This window comes from Phacochoerus africanus, chromosome 8 (genome assembly GCF_016906955.1).
Source record: "Phacochoerus africanus isolate WHEZ1 chromosome 8, ROS_Pafr_v1, whole genome shotgun sequence".
Lineage (NCBI taxonomy): Eukaryota > Metazoa > Chordata > Mammalia > Artiodactyla > Suidae > Phacochoerus > Phacochoerus africanus.
In genome coordinates, this window is record NC_062551.1 from 164,508,001 (window position 1) to 164,529,115 (window position 21,115).

General features: G+C 47.6%; 1 protein-coding gene across 2 annotated transcripts in view; it reads right to left on the reverse strand.

Moving 5' to 3' along the window:
- NSUN4 (NOP2/Sun RNA methyltransferase 4) overlaps window positions 1–21,115 on the reverse strand; it is a 34,671-nt gene that overhangs the window by 1,046 nt on the left and 12,510 nt on the right. The window contains exons 3-6 of one of the 2 annotated variants that reach the window (XM_047789191.1): window positions 19,193–19,347; window positions 17,298–17,458; window positions 10,115–10,239; window positions 7,723–9,250 (exon numbers count right to left, since the gene is read on the reverse strand). In XM_047789191.1, the coding sequence (XP_047645147.1) occupies window positions 8,974–9,250; window positions 10,115–10,239; window positions 17,298–17,458; window positions 19,193–19,347 (718 nt within the window). In that variant the 3' untranslated portion in view covers window positions 7,723–8,973. Of the gene's footprint in view, window positions 1–7,722; window positions 9,251–10,114; window positions 10,240–17,297; window positions 17,459–19,192; window positions 19,348–21,115 lie in introns of those variants that run through there. The other variant, XM_047789192.1, reaches the window with a different exon arrangement.

Genomic DNA, 21,115 nt, shown 5'->3' on the forward strand with positions numbered 1-21,115 from the left:
GGGCTGTACCTGCAGCATATGTAAATTCCCAGGCTAGGGGTCAAATTGGAGCTGTAGCCACCAGCCTACACCATAGCCACAGCCATGCCAGATCTGAGCTGCGTCTGCGACCTACACCACAGCTCACAGCAACGCCAGATCCTTAAGCCACTGAGCGAGGGATCGAACCTGCGTCCTCATGGATACTAGTTGGGTTCATTACCAATGAACCACAATGGGTAGTGCTGAATACGTTTAAAACATGTTGTTCTGTGGGAGTTCCCGTGTTGTTCTGTATGCATATATTTTACACCTTTACTGACATATAATTGGTACACAATAAACTGCACATATTTTTTTATTTTATTTTATTGAAGTATAGTCGACTTAAATGTTGTGTTAATTTCCTTTTTTTTCTTTTTGGCCATACCTGCAGCATGCAGAAGTTCCTGGGCCAGGTATTGAGCCTGCACCACAGCAGTGACAACACCAGATCCTTAACCCACTGCACCCCAGGGAACTCCAGTACCACATCTTCTTTATTTATTCATCTCTTGATGGATACTTAGGTTGTTACCATGTCAGCTGTTGTAAACAGTGCTGCTCTGACCATAGGGGTGCATGTATCTTTTTTAATGAGAGTTCTGTCCAGATATATGCTCAGCAATGGGATTGCTGAATCAAATGGCAACTCTATTTTGTTTTTTCAGGAACCTCCATTCTGTTTCCACTGTGGCTGCATCAATTTCCATTCCCACCAATATTATAGGGGTGCCCTTTTCTTCACAGCCTCTGCAGCATCTGTTACGTGGAGACTTACTAATGACGGCCATTCTGATCAGTGTGAGGTGGTACCTCATTGTAGCTTTGACTAGCATTTCTCTAGTAATTAGTGATTAAACTACACATATTTAAAATACACAAAGGAGTTCCTGCTGTGGCTCAGCTCAAACAAATCCGACTAGTGTTCCATCCCTGGCCTCTCTCAGTGGGTTGAGGATCCAGTGTTGCCATGAGCTGTGGTGTAGTTTGCAGACACGGCTCAGATCCTGCATTGCTGTGGCTGTGGTATAGGCCAGCAGCTGCAGCTCCAATCCGACCACTAGCCCAGGAACTTCAATATGCCATGTGTGTGGTCATAAAAAGAAAAAAATAATAAGATAAAATACACACTTTCACGACTTTTTTTACATATGTATACATCTGTAAAACCATCACACCATTGAGATTTCAATCATCCCCAAAAGTTTGCTCATGGTCCTGTGTAATCTAGCCTTTCCTAGGCAACCACTGATTTACTGTCTGTCAGTGTAAGTTGGTTTGCATTTGATACTTTCTACTCTATGAACTTTTGTTAAAAATATTTATAGGAGGAGTTCCCGTCATAACTCATCAGAAAAGAATCTGACCAGGAACCATGAGGTTTCGGGTTCGATCCCTGGCCTGGCTCAGTAGCTTAAAGATCTGGTGTTGCCGTGAGCTGTGGTGTAGGTCGCAAACATGGCTGGGATCCCACGTTGCTGTGGCTGTGGTGTAGGCCAGTGGCTACAGCTCTGATTAGACCCCTAGCCTGGGAAACTCCATATGCCGTGGGTGCAGCCCTAAAAAGCAAAAAAAAAAAAAAAAAAGCAAAAAAAGAGTTATTTTTCACTCTAACCCCATGTCTAATGGTCTAATGCAAGTCCATGGGGGAGTCTGCTCAACACAGTCACTTGGGAAGTCAGGCTGATATAATTTTTCTTTTTTTTTTTTTTTGGTCTTTTGTCTTTTTAAGGCTGCACCCACAGCATATGGAGGTTCCCAGGCTAGGGGTCCAATTAGAGCTGTAGCTGCCGGCCTACACCACAGCCACAGCCACGCCAGATCCGAGCCGTGTCTGCGACCTACACCACAGCTCATGGCAAAGCTGGATCCTTTAACCCACTGAGCGAGGCCAGGGATCAAACCTGCAACCTCGTTGTTCCCAGTCAGATTCGTTTCCACTGTGCCATGACGGGAAATCCCAGGCTGACATAATTTCCATCTCAACGTATGCTTCCATGATCACTCTCAAAGCTTCCATCCAGAAATGTGGAAGAAAGACACCACTGCCACTATGTTTCACAGAGCAAGTCACATGGCCATGCCTGACTGTAGAGAAAATGTGGAAGGCAACACTTTTGAGGGCCCAGGAGGAGGAGAAACTAGCTGAAAAGTCCTAAAAAGTCCTAATGCCTACCAGACCCACAAAATGGATTCCATGGCCACAAAAGAATTGTGGTTTTGAACCATAGTTCAGACAGCACTAGTTTAAAGGTTCTTTTGTTGATCTTCAATCTAGCACACTACACTCAAAACACCTCTGTGCCAGAGTTCCCACTGTGGCTCAGTGAGTTAAAAACCCGACTAGTATCCATGAGGATGTAGGTTCGATCCCTGGCCTCCCTCAGTGTGTTAAGGATCCACTGTTGCTGTGAGCTGTGGTGTGGGCTGCAGATGCAGCGTGGATCCTGAGTTGCTGTGTTCCGTGACATAGGCCGGCAGCTACAGCTTCAATTTGACCTCTAGCCTGGGAACTTCCATATGCTGCAGGTGTGGCCCTAAAAAGAAAAAACAAACAAACAAAACTCATCTGTGCCCCCTCCCTCAGAACTGTCCTATTTAGAGATAGCATCTCTCTCTTTTTTTCAGTGACAGAGACTTTTTTCTTTTTTTTTAAATGGCAACACCAGATCCTTAACCCACTGAGCAAGGTGAGGGATCAAACCGCATCCGCATGGACACTATTTGAGTTCTTAACCCACTGAGCCACAATGGGAACTCCACATTGACGGTTTAATGGATGGGGGGAGCTTACATGTCTAAAGCAAGGTTCTAGAGCAACACCCCACCGTGTGGGGAGGACTGAAGGGGAGGACTTGGCAACAGTCTTCACTCCCAGGGGTAGGGGGAGGTTACCAGTTGTAGAGAGAGTTGATGTCAGGTTGCCTCATTGGTTACCAGGGCAACTAGCAGAAGGGAACGCCCCTTACCACTCCTTTGATAAGTCATCAAGGCAGCTAAAGTTAGAACATGATTGGGAGTTCCGGTCGTGGCTCAGTGGTTAACTTACCTGGCTAGTATCCATGAGGATGCAGGTTCGATCCCTGGCCTCGCTCAGTGGGTTAAGGATCCGGCGTTGTGAGCTGTGGTGTAGGTCGCAGATGCAGCTCTGACTGGACCCCTAGCCTGGGAACCTCCGTATGCCATGGGTGAGGCCCTCAAAAGCCCCAAAAAGACCATCCTCACCTGGGGCCTGAGGCAGGCATGTAGGAGGCCAGGTGAGCAGGTGTAGGTGAAGCAGGCAGTGGTCAAGCAGGGGATGTTCAGAGAGCAAGAGAACAGCCATCTCCTGGCTTAGTGCCCCCAGTTCTTCCCAGGATGGGACCTTCAGCTTCCTCTCCATCCCAGTCACTCTCCGAGGCACACCCGACTTTGCCAGTGTGCCTGTGGTGTGTCATCGCAAACTCCCGTCGGAGCGGCAGGGACATCGGGGCTCCCTTCAGAGAGGGGAGGGCTGAGGAAGCTCACATACCACACTGACCTTCGGAAGCATTTTCCACTGGGCCAGTTATTTAACTTCCTCATTTAGCAAATACTATTGGTAATCATATTCCCAGCAGGAGGCCTATGGAAATCTGATCAGGTTACTTTCCAGCTTAGAACTCCTGCGATGGCTTCTAGTTACTCTGAGCACCCACTCCTTCACAGCCCGCTGGCACTGGTCCAGTTGGCTTCCGCCTGCTCTCGAACCTCGTATTTCACAAGTATCCCCTTCTCTCCACGCTGCAGCAACCAGACCTCCTTCAGGTCCTGGAATATACTCCCTCCCACCTCAGGAGCTTCAGCCACATGGCCTGTTCTCTCTGCTAGAGGGCCCCCCCTCATACACACAGCCGCCTCTGCCTCACGAACGCCGCAAGGTCAGGTCTGTTTAAACACCTCTTCCTCCAGGCTAGGTTAGGTTGTCCAGGTAACACTTCTCTTCGTACTTTGCTCGCTTGTGATTTGGTTGTGATTCCTTTGTAATTTCTTGTCTATCTTGACTACTAGACTGTCCATCCCTTGAGAAAAGGACCTTGTCTGTTCTGCTCACTCCTCTCTCTAGTATCTAGGAGTAGGCCTAGCACATAAGAGATGCTCAGGGTACCAACCACATTGGTGCTGGAGGTTAAAGATGCAGAGAGGAAGACTAGCTCCCCGCCCTGAATAATGCTCAGCTTGGGAATGGGGTGAGGAGCAGAAGCGCACAAAGGAAGTTTCACATTCATTATACAGTGGGCTGGGGAAGCACAGAGACAGGAACTCAGTCTGCCTTAAAGGAATCAGAGAAGGCTTTCTGGAGGGCGTGGAAATCCAGGCTAGTGAGAACAGACAGAAAAGGGCACTTAGACAAAGACAATGTGTCAGGACGCAGAGGCAGCAGGGGACAGGTTATGCTTGGGATACACAAAGAGCTTGTGAAAGAAGGGAGCACTGGGGAATAGCAGAGATGAAAGAGAATCAACCACCAGGGCAGAGTTTGGCCTTGACCCTGCAGTCAACACAGAAGGAACAAAGGATTGTAAGCAGATAAATGACAGTCAGATTTGGGTTTTTCGCATGTGTCAGTTATCTGTTACTGGGTAACAAATTACCCCCAAAACAGTGGCTTAAAACAACTATTTTATTTGCTCATGATTCTGGGCATGAGCAAGCTAAGCTGGTCTTGGATGGGGTCATTCATGCAGCTTGGGTCATTTGACCACTTAATTGAGGTTAGAAGGTCTTATATTGGTGTCCATCACAGGTCTCCAGCAAGCTGATCTGGGCTTCTACACACAGCAGTAGTAGGAAAGTTCCAAGGTGAGCATGAAAGCCCCAAGGACTCTTTTTTTTTTTTTTGTCTTTTATCTTTTTAGGGCCATACCCACAGCATATGGAGGTTCCCAGGCTAAGGGTCAAAATCTGAGCTGTAGCTGCTGGCCTACACCACAGCAGCAGTAACACCGGATCCGAGCTGCGTCTGCAACCTGCACAACAGTTCATGGCAACTCCGGACGCTCAGCCCACTGAGCAAGGCCAGGGATCGAACCCAGGTCCCCATGGATGCTAGTCGGGCTCACTAACCACTGAGCCATGACGGGAACTCCTCTCCAAGGACTCTTAAGGCCAAATCTTAAAACTTACACAATATTCTTTACACCAAATTTAAATGGTCAAAGCAAATCATATGGTCAGCCCAGATTCAAAGGGTGAGGAAATAGACTTTGTGTTAGTGTAGGAAGTGGCAGTCACTGAACTGGGACAAGACATGCAACGTTATGATACCAAGTATTATGAAGGATATGAAGCAAAGTGCTCGTCTTTGGGCTGAATCACCATGATCTATGATAGGAACCTGGAGTTTGGGAGAGCTCCAAAGACGTTTGAGACGTGTCCAGCAGCACCTGGTCATGAGATCAAGCCAGGCAAATAGAACCAGTTAGGCCAGGTGTAAACAGTCAGTAAAAAAAATGACCCTGGGAGAGTTACCACCGTGGCTCAGCAGTAACAAACCCAACTATTATCCATGAGGATTCGGGTTCTACCCATGGCCTGGCTCAGTGCATCTGGGGTTGCCAAGAGCTGTGGTGTGGGTCACAGACAAGGCTAAGATTTCGAGTTGCTACAGCTGTGGCGTAGGTGTAGTTCTGATTCGACCCCTAGCCTGGGAACTTCCATATACGGTGGGTGTGACCCTAAAGAGAAAAAAAAAAAAAGTGACCCTGGGATTCACCAGGGGAGCTTCAGGTTTAAATAGCACATTAGAAAACCAATGCCCTTACCTTGGCCAAAAGTGAAAAACCAGACATCCAGATAAAGACAGCTTTTACAATCCAGCTGTAAACCAAATCTCTCTTCCATAATATGAAATTCTAGAATAGGCAAAACTATAGTGACAGAAAGCAGATCAGTTATTACCTGGGGTCAGGGATAGGGGAAAGGGATTGAGCGCAAAGAAGCACAAGGAAACTTTTTAGGAGGTGGATTTATTATCTATATTTTGATGGTGATGGTGGTTATATTATTACACACAATGATAAAACTTCATTAAATAGTACATTTAAAATTGATAAATTGAGTTGTGATGATCGTTGTACAACTATAAATGTAATAAAATTCAGAGTAATTTAAAAACATTTTAAAAATAAAACTGATAAATTATATATAAATATTAACAAAAAAGAAGTTTTATTTTTTATTTTTTTTACTTGTTTTATTAATTTTTAAATTTTTATTACTCAAATGAATTTATCACATCTGTAGTTGTATAATAATCAAAACAATCCAATTTCACAGGATTTCCAAGCGCATCCCCCACCCCCCGAAAGTTTTTTTTTAAAGGGCATCACGCTGCATTTAATCTTTTGGGACTAAACGTTTCATTTACTATTTTATTGCTAAGACTTATTCACACAGTTATGTGTTAATGTAGTTCACCAGTTTTCAACACCTGTAAAATAATCCATTGTATAAATGTTCCAATTTATTTGTCCACTAATGGGCATTTGGGTTTGCTTTGCTTTTTAGGGCCACACCCACAACATATGGAAGTTCCCAGGCTAGGGGTTGAACTGAAGCTACAGCTGCTGGCCTACACCACAGCTATAGCAATGTGGGATCCAAGCCGTGTCTGTGACCTACACCACAGCTCATGGCAGTGCTGGATCCTTAACCCATTGAGCGAGGCCAGGGATCAAACCTGCAACCTCATGGAACCCAGTTGGGTTCATTACCACTGAGCCATGACAGGAACTCCTGGGTTTGCTTTTGTGACCAGGGCTGCTATGAACATTTTTGTATATGTCTCCTGGTGAACACATATGACTCTGTCTCAGATTTACCCCTAGTATTGCAATAACTGGGTTATAGGGGTGGGTAAATGTTCAATTATAGGAGAAAATCAAACTGTTCTCCAAAGAAGATTTCTGTTTGTTTGTTTTTTTTTGTCTTTGTGTCTTTTTAGGGCCATACCCATGGCATATGGAGGTTCCCAGGCTAGGGGTTGAATTGGAGCTACAGCTGCTGGCCTACGCCACGGCCACGGCAACGTGGGATCTAAGCCATGTCTGCAACCTACACCACAGCTCACGGCAATGCCCAATCTTTAACCCACTGAGTGAAGCCAGAGATCAAACCCGTAACCTCATGGTTCCTAGTCAGATTTGTTTCTGCTGCGCCACAACGGGAACTCTCCAAAGCAGCTTTCTGATTTTCTCGCCTGAGCCTGTCTGTCCCCCTCCCACCCCACCCCCACTTGGATTGAGCCCACAGGAGCAGAGGACCCCTCTCCTGTTGGATTATCGTGCTTAGCACTCAATTAGCACCAGCCTGGATACCCAGGAGGCCAAGGGCGGAAGCCTAGGCACCTGAGACCTCCCAGCCTCAGCAAATACCGAGTGCAGAGTAAAGAGCAGGCAGGCCACATACCACACATGGAGGCTAATTAGGATCCTACTCCCTGGAGCTCCATCTTCCTAGCTTTACTTGATTTTGAGTCTGGGAGATCTTCCAGGGCCCTCAGTTACAATGCAAATCCCAAGAAAGGAGAAGGCTTAACCGCTTGTAAAATCCCTCTCAGCTGACACCTTTAATACCCAAAGAAGGATTAGCAGGAAAGGCATAAAGAACAAAGGGAATGACAGAAAGAGGAAGAGGAGAGGTAAGGAAAATGAGAAGAACCCTTTTCTGCACAAGAATCAGTTTTCCAGAAAAAAAAATTTTTTTAATAAAAAAAGCAGTATCTGCAAGTGACCATAAGCAATTTTTAATATCCCTACACAAAGACAGCCTTCTTTGTGCTAAAGTTACAAAACCAACATGACTAGCAGTCAGGCATTGAATGATGTAATGTTGCCACAAACACACACGGTGTGAGGTGAGACCCTGTGATGCTGGGAGGGCAGCCTGAGGGATTTGAGGTTTGGCCAGAGAACTGGCACCAGAGCTCAGCCATGGGCCAGGAACAAGTTAAAAACAAAGCAAAACAATGAATATAATAAAACGAGGCATTAGGCAATTCCTAGGCACTCAGAAAATAAGAGGAAAGCTGCCAGGCTGAAGTACGAAGAGGCCTCATTATCGCTCAATTCCAAATGCTACATCTCCGGTAGCTCCCTGGCCACCTGTCCTAGAGGAGCTGGAGGAATATCGCCAGAAGAGCGGACAATAGAAGAAACAAAAAGAGTATCACAGCTGTGTGGCAGAAGCAGCTTCTCCAGCCACATGTGGGCAGCAGCGCTGTTGACAGCAGGAGGAATGGCTGGAATTATTCAGCTCGAGAGCTTTCTCTGTGTAAGTAAGCAGATTATTATGCACTGGCTTAACATTTTTAGTTACTTGTTCCTTAGATTAGATCATGGGCCATATGGAGAAACTTGGTAGGCTTGTTTAGGCCCTTCGGCTACTCACAACGGAGCATGCAGAACTCACCTCAAGTGTGAGAGGGCTCTGAAACCAGAGGCCCACAACAAGGCTGAGGTCCCGGGCTTCGGGTACCTGGGAGCTAGTGCTCAGTAGCAGCAGCTGTGGTACAAATGGAACTAACGATACCTGGACGACACGAAGCCCCTCAACTACAGCCCCAGCTCCATGGACCTTCAACAGTTTTATTGGCTAAATGCTTCTTCCCAAGTTTACAGCTTAAAGAATGGGCCTGCACACTGGTTCCTCCTTGGAAGCCCCTAATGGGGCAGGAACCTTTAGCACAGCCTCAGAGAGGGGAGGTGGGGTTGGAAGTAGGGTGTGATAAATAAGAAACCTGCTAATGCTCCACAATTGGAGAGCAGGGGACAGAAACACTCCTACTTCCTATTGCTGAGAACTGTCATAGAAAGACCTGAGCAGGGTGGAGGTAGGCCAGAGTGCATCTCTGCCAACGGTCTCAGTTTCTGGTGCCTCCACAAGAGCACACCCTTTGTCCTCCTAGACCAGGATTTCAGGAGCAGGGGGATGCTATGTCTTTCTACACATTTTGCAAAAGTACATCGGCCCAAAATTGGCCATCAGGTTTGGGATCACCAGCTCCCCCACCCGGCAGGCTGGGAAGAAAGCAAATGTGTCCGTGAAAAGCTTTCGAAAGTGTGTCAGGTCTTCCACCTGAACCTCGATGCTGTACTGATTGGCCAGGAGCTCGATGGTGCCCTGCACCACATACTCGTTCTGCAAGTGTGAGAGTGAGCAGGTGGAATAGACAACATGGCCTCCCGGTTTGGTGGCAAGAAGTCCAGCCCTGTAACCGGAAAGAGAGAGAAATAGTGACTAGTGAGCTTCCCAGAAGGAGAAGGGCAAGAGAAGGAGCTGGAAGGACAGGGGGGTCTGCTGTGGGATAGGTAGCCGTGCTAGCCTCTGAAGTCCTTTGCCCAATGACACCACCTGAAAAGTGGTCTCAAGGAAGAGAGCAACTCAACCTTACGCCATGGGCTCTCCTCCGGAAGCCTTCTTCAAATGGTCCCCCAAGCTTTGTCTCTGGTGACGGACAAAACCCTGATGCCAGCTATGGACTGAACCCTTACCCCAGTTCTACGGAGCTTTGACCTCAATAATTATTTTTCTTTCTTGTGTGTGTCTGTGTCTTTTTGGGGGTGCACCCGAAGTATATGGAGGTTCCCAGGCTAGGGGTCCAATCAGAGCTGTAGCTGCTAGCCTACACCACAGCCACAGCCACGCCTGATTCGAGCCGCATCTGCGACCTACACCACAGCTCACGGCAACGCTGGATCCTTAACCCACTGAGGGAGGCCAGGGATCAAACCCGCAACCTCATGGTTCCTAGTCGGATTCGTTTCCACTGCGCCATGACAGGACCTCCCCTCAGTAATTATTTTTCAAACTGTGCTGCTCACTGACACAGGGACTCGCAAGGAGGTCGAAGTGCGGCTTTGCAGCCCCTTCTCCCATGTGTGTCCCACCACGTGGTGTTTTTATGTTCCAGAGGACCGTCCCATGATGTCTGTCTCCTCCAGGCAGATTCCCAGCTGGAAGACCCCTCTGGTAACAATCCTAGCAAGAGCTTCCGGTTCCCCAGACCCAACTCCCCCACGCCCTCCCAGCACGCTGGCCCCAAGTCCTGAGTTTCTGCACATCTGTTACTCACGCAAGAAGCTGCACCTGCAACATAGGCAACATCTGCCGTTCCCTCTTCCTCGAATGCTGAAAGACGTTGTTCTCCTCCTCATGGAGGGAGTGGCGGTCTGTGGTACAGGGCACATCCACCAGCACCTGCCCAGGAGGGTTCAAGGGTAAAGTGTTAAGACTCCTTACCAGCCCCTCTTCCTGCAGCCAAGGCTGTTGTGGGCGCCTAACCTGGCCCCTGAATGCTCCCTCTGCCCATCCTCCCATTACAGAGCACCTGACAAAGATCTTCACCTTAACCTGGTGAACAAGCAGAGTTCCCGTTGTGGCGCAGGGGAAACGAATCTGACTAGGAACCATGAGGTTGCAGGTTCGATCCCTGGCCCTGCTCAGTGGGTTAAGTTTCCGGCGTTGCCATGAGCTGTGGTGCAGGTCGCAGTGGGGCTTGGATGCCTCACTGCTGTGGCTGTAGAGTAGGCCAGCAGCTGTAGCTCCAATTGGACCCCTAGCCTGGGAACCTCCATATGCTGTGGCTGTGGCCCTAAAAAGTAAATAAATAAATACCTGGTGAACAAGTATAAAACGGTAAGTGGGAAAGCAGTACACCTAGGCATACTCACGGCTGGTCAAAAAACCAAACCAACATAGGAATAACTATAATTGCAAACCTTCATATGCTGCAGCTGCAGAATTAAAACGACAAAAGGCAAAAGACAAAAAATAAAACAAAAAAACCTGGAATTCAGAGGAGTTCCTGCTGTGAAGCAGTGGCTAAGAGTCCAACTGCAGCAGCCCCAGTTGCTGAGGACACAGGGAGTCGAGCCCTGGCTGTGCAGTGAGTCCAAGGATCCAGTGAGTCACAACTACAGCTCAGATTCAATCCCTGGCTGGGGAACTTCCGTATGCTGCGGGTGAGACCATTAAAAAAAAAAAAATGGAGTTCAGAGTCCACAGCAAGGAGGGAGTTCCCTTTCATGGCTCAGCAGATTAAGGATCAGCACTGTCACTGCTGCAGCCCTGGTCACAGCTGTGGCACAGGTTTAATCCCTAGCCTAGAAACTTCTGCATGCCATAGGCACAGCCCAAAAACAATACAAAACAAGAAACAAAAACAAGACAGAGTCCACACCACGAAGTAGAAGGTCCTAGGAAAGAAACACCTCAGGAGTTCCCGTTGTGGCACAGTGGTTAACGCATCCGACTAGGAACCATAAGGTTGTGGGTTTGATCCCTGGCCGCCCTCAGTGGGTTAAGGATCCCGCGTTGCCGTGAGCTGTGGCATAGGTTGCAGATGTGGCTTGGATCCCCCGTTGCTGTGGCTCCGGCGTAGGCCGGTGGCTACAGCTCCAATTAGACCCCTGGCCTGGAACCTCCATGTGCCGCAGGAGCAGCCCTAGAAAAGGCAAAAAGAAAGAAAGAAAGAAACACCTCATTCCTTGAGCTGGAGCCCTGAAATTAAATACCTCAAGGTGTAGAGGTTAACTGGAAATAGAACAGCCCTCCCCAACTCCAGCTTTGAATCAGCCTGGTTTCTGACGAAATTAAGACCACCTGCGCTGATGTTAACTGTCAGCCTGAGGAAAATCAAATCCTCTCTAAACGAACAGACCTAGAGGTCCCACTGTGGTGCAGCGGGACCACGTCCGACTGGGAACCACGAGGATGCAGATGAGGATCCCTGGCCTTGCTCAGCGGGTTAAGGATCCGGTGTTGCCGTGAGCTGTGGTGTGGGTTGCAGATGCAACTGGGATCCCAAGTTGCTGTGACATAGGATGGCAGCTGCAGCTCCAATTTGACCCCTAGCCTGGAAAATTCCATTTGCCAAGGGTTCAGCCCTAAAAAAAGAGAACATAATCTAGAGCCTCAGTTTATCCCTACAGTTTTTTATACAAATGTCTTGCAATCAAACAGAAAAATTACTAACACTGGAGGAATTCTGGAACACTGTGGCACAGCGTCACAGATGTGGCTCAGACCCAGTGTCACTATAGCTGTGGCATAGGCCTGCAGCTCTGAATGACTCCTAGCCCAGGAACTTCCATATGCCAAAAGTGCAGCCATAAAAAACAAAACAAAACAAAAACCCAAACAAGCAAAAACAAACAAACAAAAAGCTTTATCAGAGTTCCCGTTTTGGCTCAGTGGGTTAAGGACCCAACACAGTGTCTACGAGGATTCGGGTCCTACTCCTAGCCTCACCCACTGGGTTAAGGATCCACTGTTGCCGTGAGCTGCAGCATAGGTCACAGATGCAGCTCGGGTCCTGCGTTGCTGTGGCTGTGGTTCCCTAGCCCAGGAACTTCATTATGCAATGGGTGCGGCCACAAAAAGAGAAAAAAGGAGTTCCCATCGTGGCTCAGCGGTTAGCGAACCTGACTAGCATCCATGAGGTTGTGGGTTCGATCCCTGGTCTCGACTAGCATCCATGAGGATGTGGGTTCGATCCCTGGTCTCGCTCAGTGGGTTAAGGATCTGGCATTGCTGTGATCTGTGGTGTAGGTTGCAGATGCACCTTGGATCCTGCATTGCTATGGCTGTGGCGTAGGCTGGTGGCTACAGCTCTGATTCGACCCCTAGCCTGGGAACCTCCATGTGCTGCAGGTGCAGCCCTAAAAACACACACACACACACACAAAGGAAAAAAAAATTATTCTAATTGTTTTTGTTTTTTTGGCCACACCAACAGCATGTAGAAATTCCCAGGCCAGAGATCAAACCCAGGCCACAACAGCAACCCACTTCAGTGACAGTGCCAGACCCTTAACCCACTGTGCCTCAAGAGAACTCCAGTATTTAAAACAGTCATGATTAATATGCTCAGAGTTAGAGGAAAAGACATAGTATTTTATAATTTTTAAATTCTACAGAGCTAGAATTTTTTTTTTAAAGAATCAGAAATTCTTGGAGTTCCCGTCCTGGCTCAGTGGTTAACAAATCTGACTAGGAACCAAGAGGTTGCGGGTTTGATCCCTGGCCTTGCTCAGTGGGTTATGATCCGGTGTTGCCATGAGCTGTGGTGTAGGTCGCAGACTCGGCTTGGATCCCGAGTTGCTGTGGCTCTGGTGTAGGCTGATGGCTACAGCTCCGATTCGACCCCTAGTCTGGGAACCTCCATATGCCGTGGGAGCGGCCCTAGAAAAGGCAAAAAGACAAAAAAAAAAAAGGAATCAGAAATTCTAAAACTGGAAAATACAATAACTAAAATTAAGAACTCAATAGATGAGGTGGGAATGTAAATAAGTGCAGCCACTATGAAAAACATTATGGAGGCGCCTTAAAAAATTAAAAATAGGAGTTCTCTTGTGCTGCAGTGGGTTAAGGACCCAGCATTGTCACTGTAACAGCATGGGCTGCTGCTGTGGTGTAACTTCCATCACTGGCCTGGGAACTTCCATATGCCTTGGGCACAGCCCCCCAAAAAATTAAAAATAGAGTTACCATATCATCCAGTAATTCTACTTCTAGGTACTTACCTGGAAAAAAACAAAAACTCTTTATCTTGAAGACATCGGCACCCCCCATGATCACTGCAACACTATTTACAATGGCCAAAACATGAAAACAATCTGTGTCCATCAACGGATGGACAAAGAAAATGTGGCGCATATATATATACATATAAAATTGAATATTACTGAGTCCCCACCACTTGGGACAATACAGATGGACCTTGACGGCATTATGCTAAGTGAAGTGAAGTCAGACAGAGAAAGACAAATACTATATGAACTCACTTATATGTAAAATCCAAAAAACAAAACAACAACAAAAAACCAACTACTAATAGACACAGAGAACAGAGTAGCGGTTACTTGAGGCAGAGGGTGGAGAGTGGGCAAAATGGGTGAAGATGATTAAAAGGTACAAACTTCCAGTTATAAAGAAGTAAGTCCTGGGGATATAATGTATAGTATAATTAACAATATAACAATTAACTACAATTAACAATACTATATTGTATTGTATATTTAAAAGTTGCTAAGAGAGATCTTAAAAGTTCTCATAGGAGTTCCCGTCCTGGCTCAGCAAAAACGAATGTGACTAGCATCCATGAGGATACAGGTTCGATCCCTGGCCTGCTCAGCTCCAGCATTGCCGTGAGCTGTGGTATACGTCGCAGACATGGCTCAGATCTGGTTTTGCTGTGGCTGTGGTGTAGGCTGGCAGCTGTAGCTCCAATTTGACCCCTAGCCTGGGAACGTCCATATGCTGCGGTGTGGCCCTAAACAAAACAAAACAAAACAAAAAGTTCTCATGACAAGAAAAAAGCCTGTTGGAGTTCCTGTCGTGGCTCAGCAGAAAAGAATCTGACTGGCATCCATGAGACCTTGCTCAGTGAGTTAAGGATCTGGCATTGCCGTGAGCTGTGGCGTGCACTTAAAACTAACACAACACTATATGTCAATTACATCTTTTTTTTTTTTTTTTTTTTTTTGGTGGCCTGGCATGCAGCAGCTTGATTTGAGATTTCAGTTCCCAGACCAGGGACTGAACCTGGGCCGTGGCCGTGAAAGCGTTGAGTCCTAACCATTAGACAACTAAAGAGCTCCCGACATATTTTTTTTTAATCACACCTGTGGCATGCGGAAGTTCTCAGACCAGGGATTGAACCCATGCCACAGCATCAACCCAAGCCACAGCAGTGATAACACTGGATCCTTAACTTGCTATGCCACAAAGGAACTCATATATATATATATATATATATATTTTTTTTTTTTTTTTGTCTTTTTAGGGCCACACCCGCAGCATATGGAAGTTCCCAGGCTAGGGGTTGAATCGGAGTTGCAGCTGCCAGCCTACACCACAGCCACAGCAATGCCAGATCTGAGCCACGTCTTTGATCTATACCACAGCTCATGGCAACACCAGATCCTTAACCCACTGAGCAAGGCCAGGGATCAAACCTACAGCCTCATGGATATTAGTCAGGTTTGTTACTGCTGAGCCACAACAAGAACTCTTCCGTTATACCTTAATTTTTAAAAAGACCTCAATAGGAGTTCCCTGGTGGTTCAGTGGGTTAAGGATCCAGCATTGTCTCTGATGTGACACAGGTTAGATCCCTAGCCTTGGATCTTCTGCATGCAGTGGGCGTGGCCAAAAAAACCCCCAAAACAAAAAAACACCCCACTTGTTTTATCATTAAGAGGGTAAAAAGACACGTAAGGATAACCTGACCCCCTTGCTGTACAGTGGGAAAATAAAACAAACAAACAAACAAAAAAACAACAAAAAAACTACACCTGGGAGGGAACACATGCAAAAAAAAAAAAATGTAGTATGACAACTCCATAGGTGCAGTCTAAAAAAAAAAAAAGAGGGTAAAAAGATGGAGTTCCCGTTGTGGCTCAGTGGAAATTTAATGTTCCCTACATGATAGACACCACTATTACCCTTATTTTACAGATGAAAAAGCTGAAGCTTAAACTGAAAGGTTAACTTGCACAAACTTCTCTGGTTGGTGAGTGACGGAACCAGGGCTGCAATCCGGCCAGAATCCTTGTACTCATCCAAACAACATGCAGTGTACAGACTTTAAGTCAGCAAGAGGAAGAACTTTCTAACATCAGAGGTGTTCAGCCCCCAAGCCTCAGTGAGTCCCCATCAATGGAAGCATGAGCACGCAGGCTAAATAATGATGATGGCTGCTACCTGCCTAATCGGCACGGCCACCTGCTGCACTAAGCACTTTCCCGGGATGTGCTCACTGAACTCTCCCAACAGTCTGTACAGCAGTCTCTCCGATTTTACACATGAAGAGGCTAAAGTTCAGGGAGATCAAGCAGCTTTCCCAACATCGATAAGCAGCAGCCCTGTGACTCAAAAACAACGTAGGTCAACAGCAGGGGTCATGTTCTCTCCACTCTGCTCTGCTGCCTCTGTGCCGAAACAGCTGAACAGGAGATGCCCACACACATAGGAAGCAGATCTCTCAAGGCATAAAGGATTCTATCATAAGCTTTGGTCTTTTAATTTCTTAGGGTGGCTGAGGCAAGATGGTAAGAACTAGACGGATTAGATAAATGTGTCAGATGGCAACACAGAGACAATAACTATATATATTTTTATAAGCATATATTTTTTGGGGGGAGCAGTTGGCTGCGGTATATAGTAGCTTGATGTGGGATCTCAGTTCCCAGACCAAGGACTGAACCTGAGCCACAGCAGTGAAAGCACTGAGTCCTAACCACCAGGCCACCAGGGAACTCCCGAGAAGTATATGTTTTAAGCAATTTCTTTCTTTTTTGCTTTTTTAGGGCCACACCTGCAGCATATGGAGGTTCCCAGGCTAGGGGTCCAACTAGAGCTGCAGCTGCCAGCCACAGCCACAGCCACAGCCGCCGAAACATAGAATCCAAGCTGCATCTGCAACTTATACCACAGCTCGTGGCAATGCCAGATCCTTAACCCACTAAGTGAGGCCAGGGATCAAACCCACAACCTCGTGGTTATTAGTCGGATTCGTTTCCACTGTGCCACAATGGGAACTCCTCAAATAATTTTCTTTTTTGGATGCACCCACAGCATGTGGAAGTTCCTGGGCCAGGGATCAAACCCGTGCCACAGTTGTAACCTGCGCCTACAGCTTAAATAAACACTTTTAGAAGGTGCCAGTAAAAAGAAAATACGAATAACTTAAAATATGAAATGACTTTCAACCTCATTCATAGCAATAAAATGTAAATTAGATGGTTTCAGTTTGGCAAAAACCAAAAAGTTGAACAAAATCAGTGGTGGCAAGATAGGAGGAAACAGTACCCTCTTTTTTTCATTTGTTTCTTTTTGCTTTTTTAGGGCTGCACCTGCGGCATATGGAAGTCCCCAGGCTAGGAGTCAAACTGGAGCCTCAGCCGCCGGCCTATGCCACAGCCACAGCAGCACCTGATCCAAGCCTCATCAGCAACCTATACGGCAGCTCCTGGCAACGCGGATCCTTAACCTACTGAGCGAGGCCAGGAATCGAACCCACATTCTCATGGATATTAGCTGGGTTCTTACCCACTGAGCCACAATGGGAACTCCTGAAAAGAGTACTCTTAGTCATTGCCAGTAGAAGTGAAACTGATTTAGCCTCCAGAGACAGTGATTTAGTAACCTCTGCCGATATCTACCGGGCTAGATCCTACCCCCTCTTGGCCTAGAGCCAGGATGGGGGATATCCACCTGGGACAACAGGATGTCCCAGGTCAGGAATCACTTACCCGGTCAAAGGTGTCCCCTTCCAGTTCGCCCCACCTCCTGCCATCCCATGATGTGACTCGAACTCGATTCCTCTCCCTGACATCTTGAGGCACGTAGCTGTGAAGGACCTTCAGCAGCCTGCCTGTGCGCGATGTGGAAAGATCATTGGCGGCGAGATTGCCTGCGGGAGTGTAAATTTTAGAATTGTTTTTTCTACTTCTGTAAAAAACGCCATTGGAATCTTGACAGGAATTGCATTGCTCCATAGATGTTTGGAGTAGTATGAACATCTTACGCCTGAAGGAATAAGAAACTGCAGAGGCCACAGCACAAGAAAACATCCCACTGGCAATGGTGCTGATGGAGAGTCAGAGCGAGTCTCGGGCACAGTCAATCAATGTAGACCCCAGGGGGCAGAGGCTCAATTTCCCGCGCCATAAAATATGACGGCTGGACTTGGTAAACGCTAAGTTCCCTTCTTGCCCTAAAATCCCTGTCTCCTTGGGATCCAGAGTCACCTGAGTAAGGATCTGGAATGAGGGTGAGGTGTTTGTAATTCAGGATATCTTAGAAAAGCAACTCTCAATACCTCTCCTTGGTCCTTTTACCTATTCCGAGTTCAAGTTCCTCATTGTACAAGGAACCCTATCTCATTCCTTCCCCCTTCTGACGGATTCCCGCAGCACTCAGTCAGATCAGCAAAGCCCAGCACACAACCCCTTGCACTGAACCCATTAAGCCACATCGACATTCCCCCCCCCCCCGCCCCCACTCCCTCTAGACTTCCAGAAGGCAGAGATCCAATGTGGTACCTCTCTGCACCACTCACCCATAGGGCCTACCTTAAGGCTGGAAGTTAACTCAAACTGTGCAAGCTGGCTGATGAGAACTGGAAAAGAAAGGTCCAGGCCCAACAAAAAGGCTAGAACACATGGCAAGTAAAGCCTGGCTGAGCTCCAGGGTCAGTATGAAAATCACAGCCCCTATGTGGATATTTCTCAGGCCCCCAAGGAAAAAATATTGCCTACATTAAAGCAAGATGTCAGCCAAAAGATGGCTGAAGTGAACTGAACACTTAAAATGTACACGGCCCAGGCTGGGCTATACTACCGTGTAAGACTTGGGCCTGTCCTCAAGAAATTCATGATCTTGAGGAGGAGGAATATGCATGCCCAGTAAAACTCTGATGTAACACTACTGTGATTGATGCCCACAGCGCGGGAGCAAGGAGACAGAGGTGCCACTTCTCAACTGGCCAGCAGAGGTCATGAGGGAAGACTCCCAGGAGGTGGCACACTTGAACTAAGGCTTGAAAGCTAAAAGGGGGAAGACCGGCTAGATAGGGTAGGGGTATTCTAGAGTGACCTGAGCAAAGGGGAAGGCTCATTCAGAGTAGGAGGGGAGCAGCAGGATGTGGCTAAAGCACCTAAAGCCTGGGGAAGAATGACACACTGAAGCTAGAAGGGGCTGCTGCAGCCAGATCTTATAGCTTTAGCTGGCAAGCTAAAAAAATAGAAGTTAATTTTAGAGACAAAGTAAACAGACACAGAGGAGTGAAAGCATCGTGGAGCAGATTAATCAGGGCCCTACTTTAATCTGCCTTCAGAGACCTTGCTCTGCTCAGCAATCATCCTTGGCAAAGTGACAGAGAAAGAGAAAAAATAACTGCAAACAGAAAAAACACAACAGGAGTTCCCACTGTGACTCAGTGGGTTAAGGACCAGAGAGAGTATCCGTGAGGATTTGTTCCACCCCTGGCCTCACTCAGTGGGTTAAGAAAAGAGAAAACACACCAGCTTAGCAAGCAAGCACTATCTCACCTCTGACCTAGACCAAAGAGCCCATTCCATTCAGTGCACCTCTGACCAGATGAGGGGGAGCCCTCCTTGCCCAAGCCCCCAGCCCCCTGACTTACGGCAACAGCCAGTCTGAAGCATTGCTAGTGTCTTTCCCCCAGGGGCTGCACATAGATCCAGCACAGTGTCACCAGGCTGCAGGCCGAGGGCCAGGACAGGCAGCAAGGAGGCAGCATCCATCAGGTAGTAGTCCATGACACCAAGGCTGCCAAGCCTAGAAGAGAGGAACCACCTCCGAGTCAAATTCCAAGTCAGGAGACCCACCCAAGTCAAGGTCACCAATTCCACATGCTCAGGGGCTACTGGGCTCTACTCAGCAAAAACTCAGTTCTCAGACCCACATTCACACGTACTCACTCATTCACATACACAACAGTCAGAGCAGCCTTTTATTTTCTCTATTTTTGATTTTTTTTTTTTTGCCTTTTTGCTATTTCTTTGGGCCGCTCCCGCGGCATATGGAGGTTCCCAGGCTAGGGATGGAATCGGAGCTGTAGCCACCAGCCTACACCAGAGCCACAGCAACGCGGGATCTGAGCCGCGTCTGCAACCTACACCACAGTTCACGGCAACGCTGGATCGTTAACCCACTGAGCAAGGGCAAGGACCGAACCCGCAACCTCATGGTTCCTAGTCGGATTCATTAACCACTGCGCCACGACGGGAACTCCTATTTTTGATTTCTTGTGTGTCTTTTCGGGGCCACGCCCGCAGCTTATGGAAGTTTCCAGGCTAGGGGCTGAATCTGAGCTGTGTCCATGACCTACACCACAGCTCATGGCAACGTTGGATCCTTAACCCACTGAGCAAGGCCAGAGATCAAATCCGAGTCCTCGTGGATACTAGTTGGGTTCGTTACAGCTAAGCCATGATGGGAACTCCCAGAGCAATCTTTTAAAACAGAGATTAAAAAAAAAAAAAAAAAAAAGGAGGGGGGGGGGGAGTTCCCATCGTGGCTCAGTGGAAGCGAATCTGACTAGCATCCATGATGACTCTGGTTTGATCCCTGGCCCTGCTCAGTGGGTTAAGGATCCAGCATTGCCATGAGCTATGGTGTAGGTCGCAGACACGGCTTAGATCTGATGTTGCTGTGACTGGTGTAGGCCGGTGACTACAGCTCCAATTGGACCCCTGGCGTGGGAACCTCCATATACTGCAGGTATGGCCCTAAAAAGACTAAATAAATAAGTAAATAAATAAAACAGAGATCAACTCACCCTATTCCAGCTACACTAACCATCCTGCTATTCCTTAATTAAGCCACGCATACTTTTTTTTTTTTTGTCTTTTTGCTATTTCTTGGGCCACTTCCGTGGCATATGGAGGTTCCCAGGCTAGGGGTCTAATCGGAGCCGTAGCCACCAGCCTACGCCAGAGCCACAGCAATGCAGGATCTGAGCCGCGTCTGCAACCTACACCACAGCTCACGGCAACACCGGATCGTTAACCCACTGAGCAACTGCAGGGACCGAACCTGCAACTTCATGGTTCCTAGTCAGATTCGTTAACCACTGCGCCACGACGGGAACTCCAGCCATGCATACTTTTGACTCAGGCTTTTGTAGCTGCTGTGCTTTCCGCCTGCAGCATCCTTCCTCCAAATATTCATTTGCTTCCCCACTTCTTTTTTCTTTTCACAGAGGCACCCTGTGGCATATGGAGGTTCCCAGGCTAGGGACTAAATTGGAGTTGCAGCTGCCCGCCTACATCACGGCCACAGTAACACCAGATCCAAGCCACGTCTGTGACATACACAGAAGCTTTCAGCCATACCAGATCCTTGACCCACTGAGTGAGTCCAGGGAATCAAACCCGCATCCCCATGGAGACTAGTCGGCTTTTTAACCCACTGAGCCACAGCGGTAGCTCCTGCTTCCTCACATCTTTCAGGTCTCTCCTCAAAAGCTACTTTATCAAAGAGGCACTAGCATTCTCTGACCACTCTATCTAAAAAATAGCAGAGCCCCCTTCTCCCATCACCT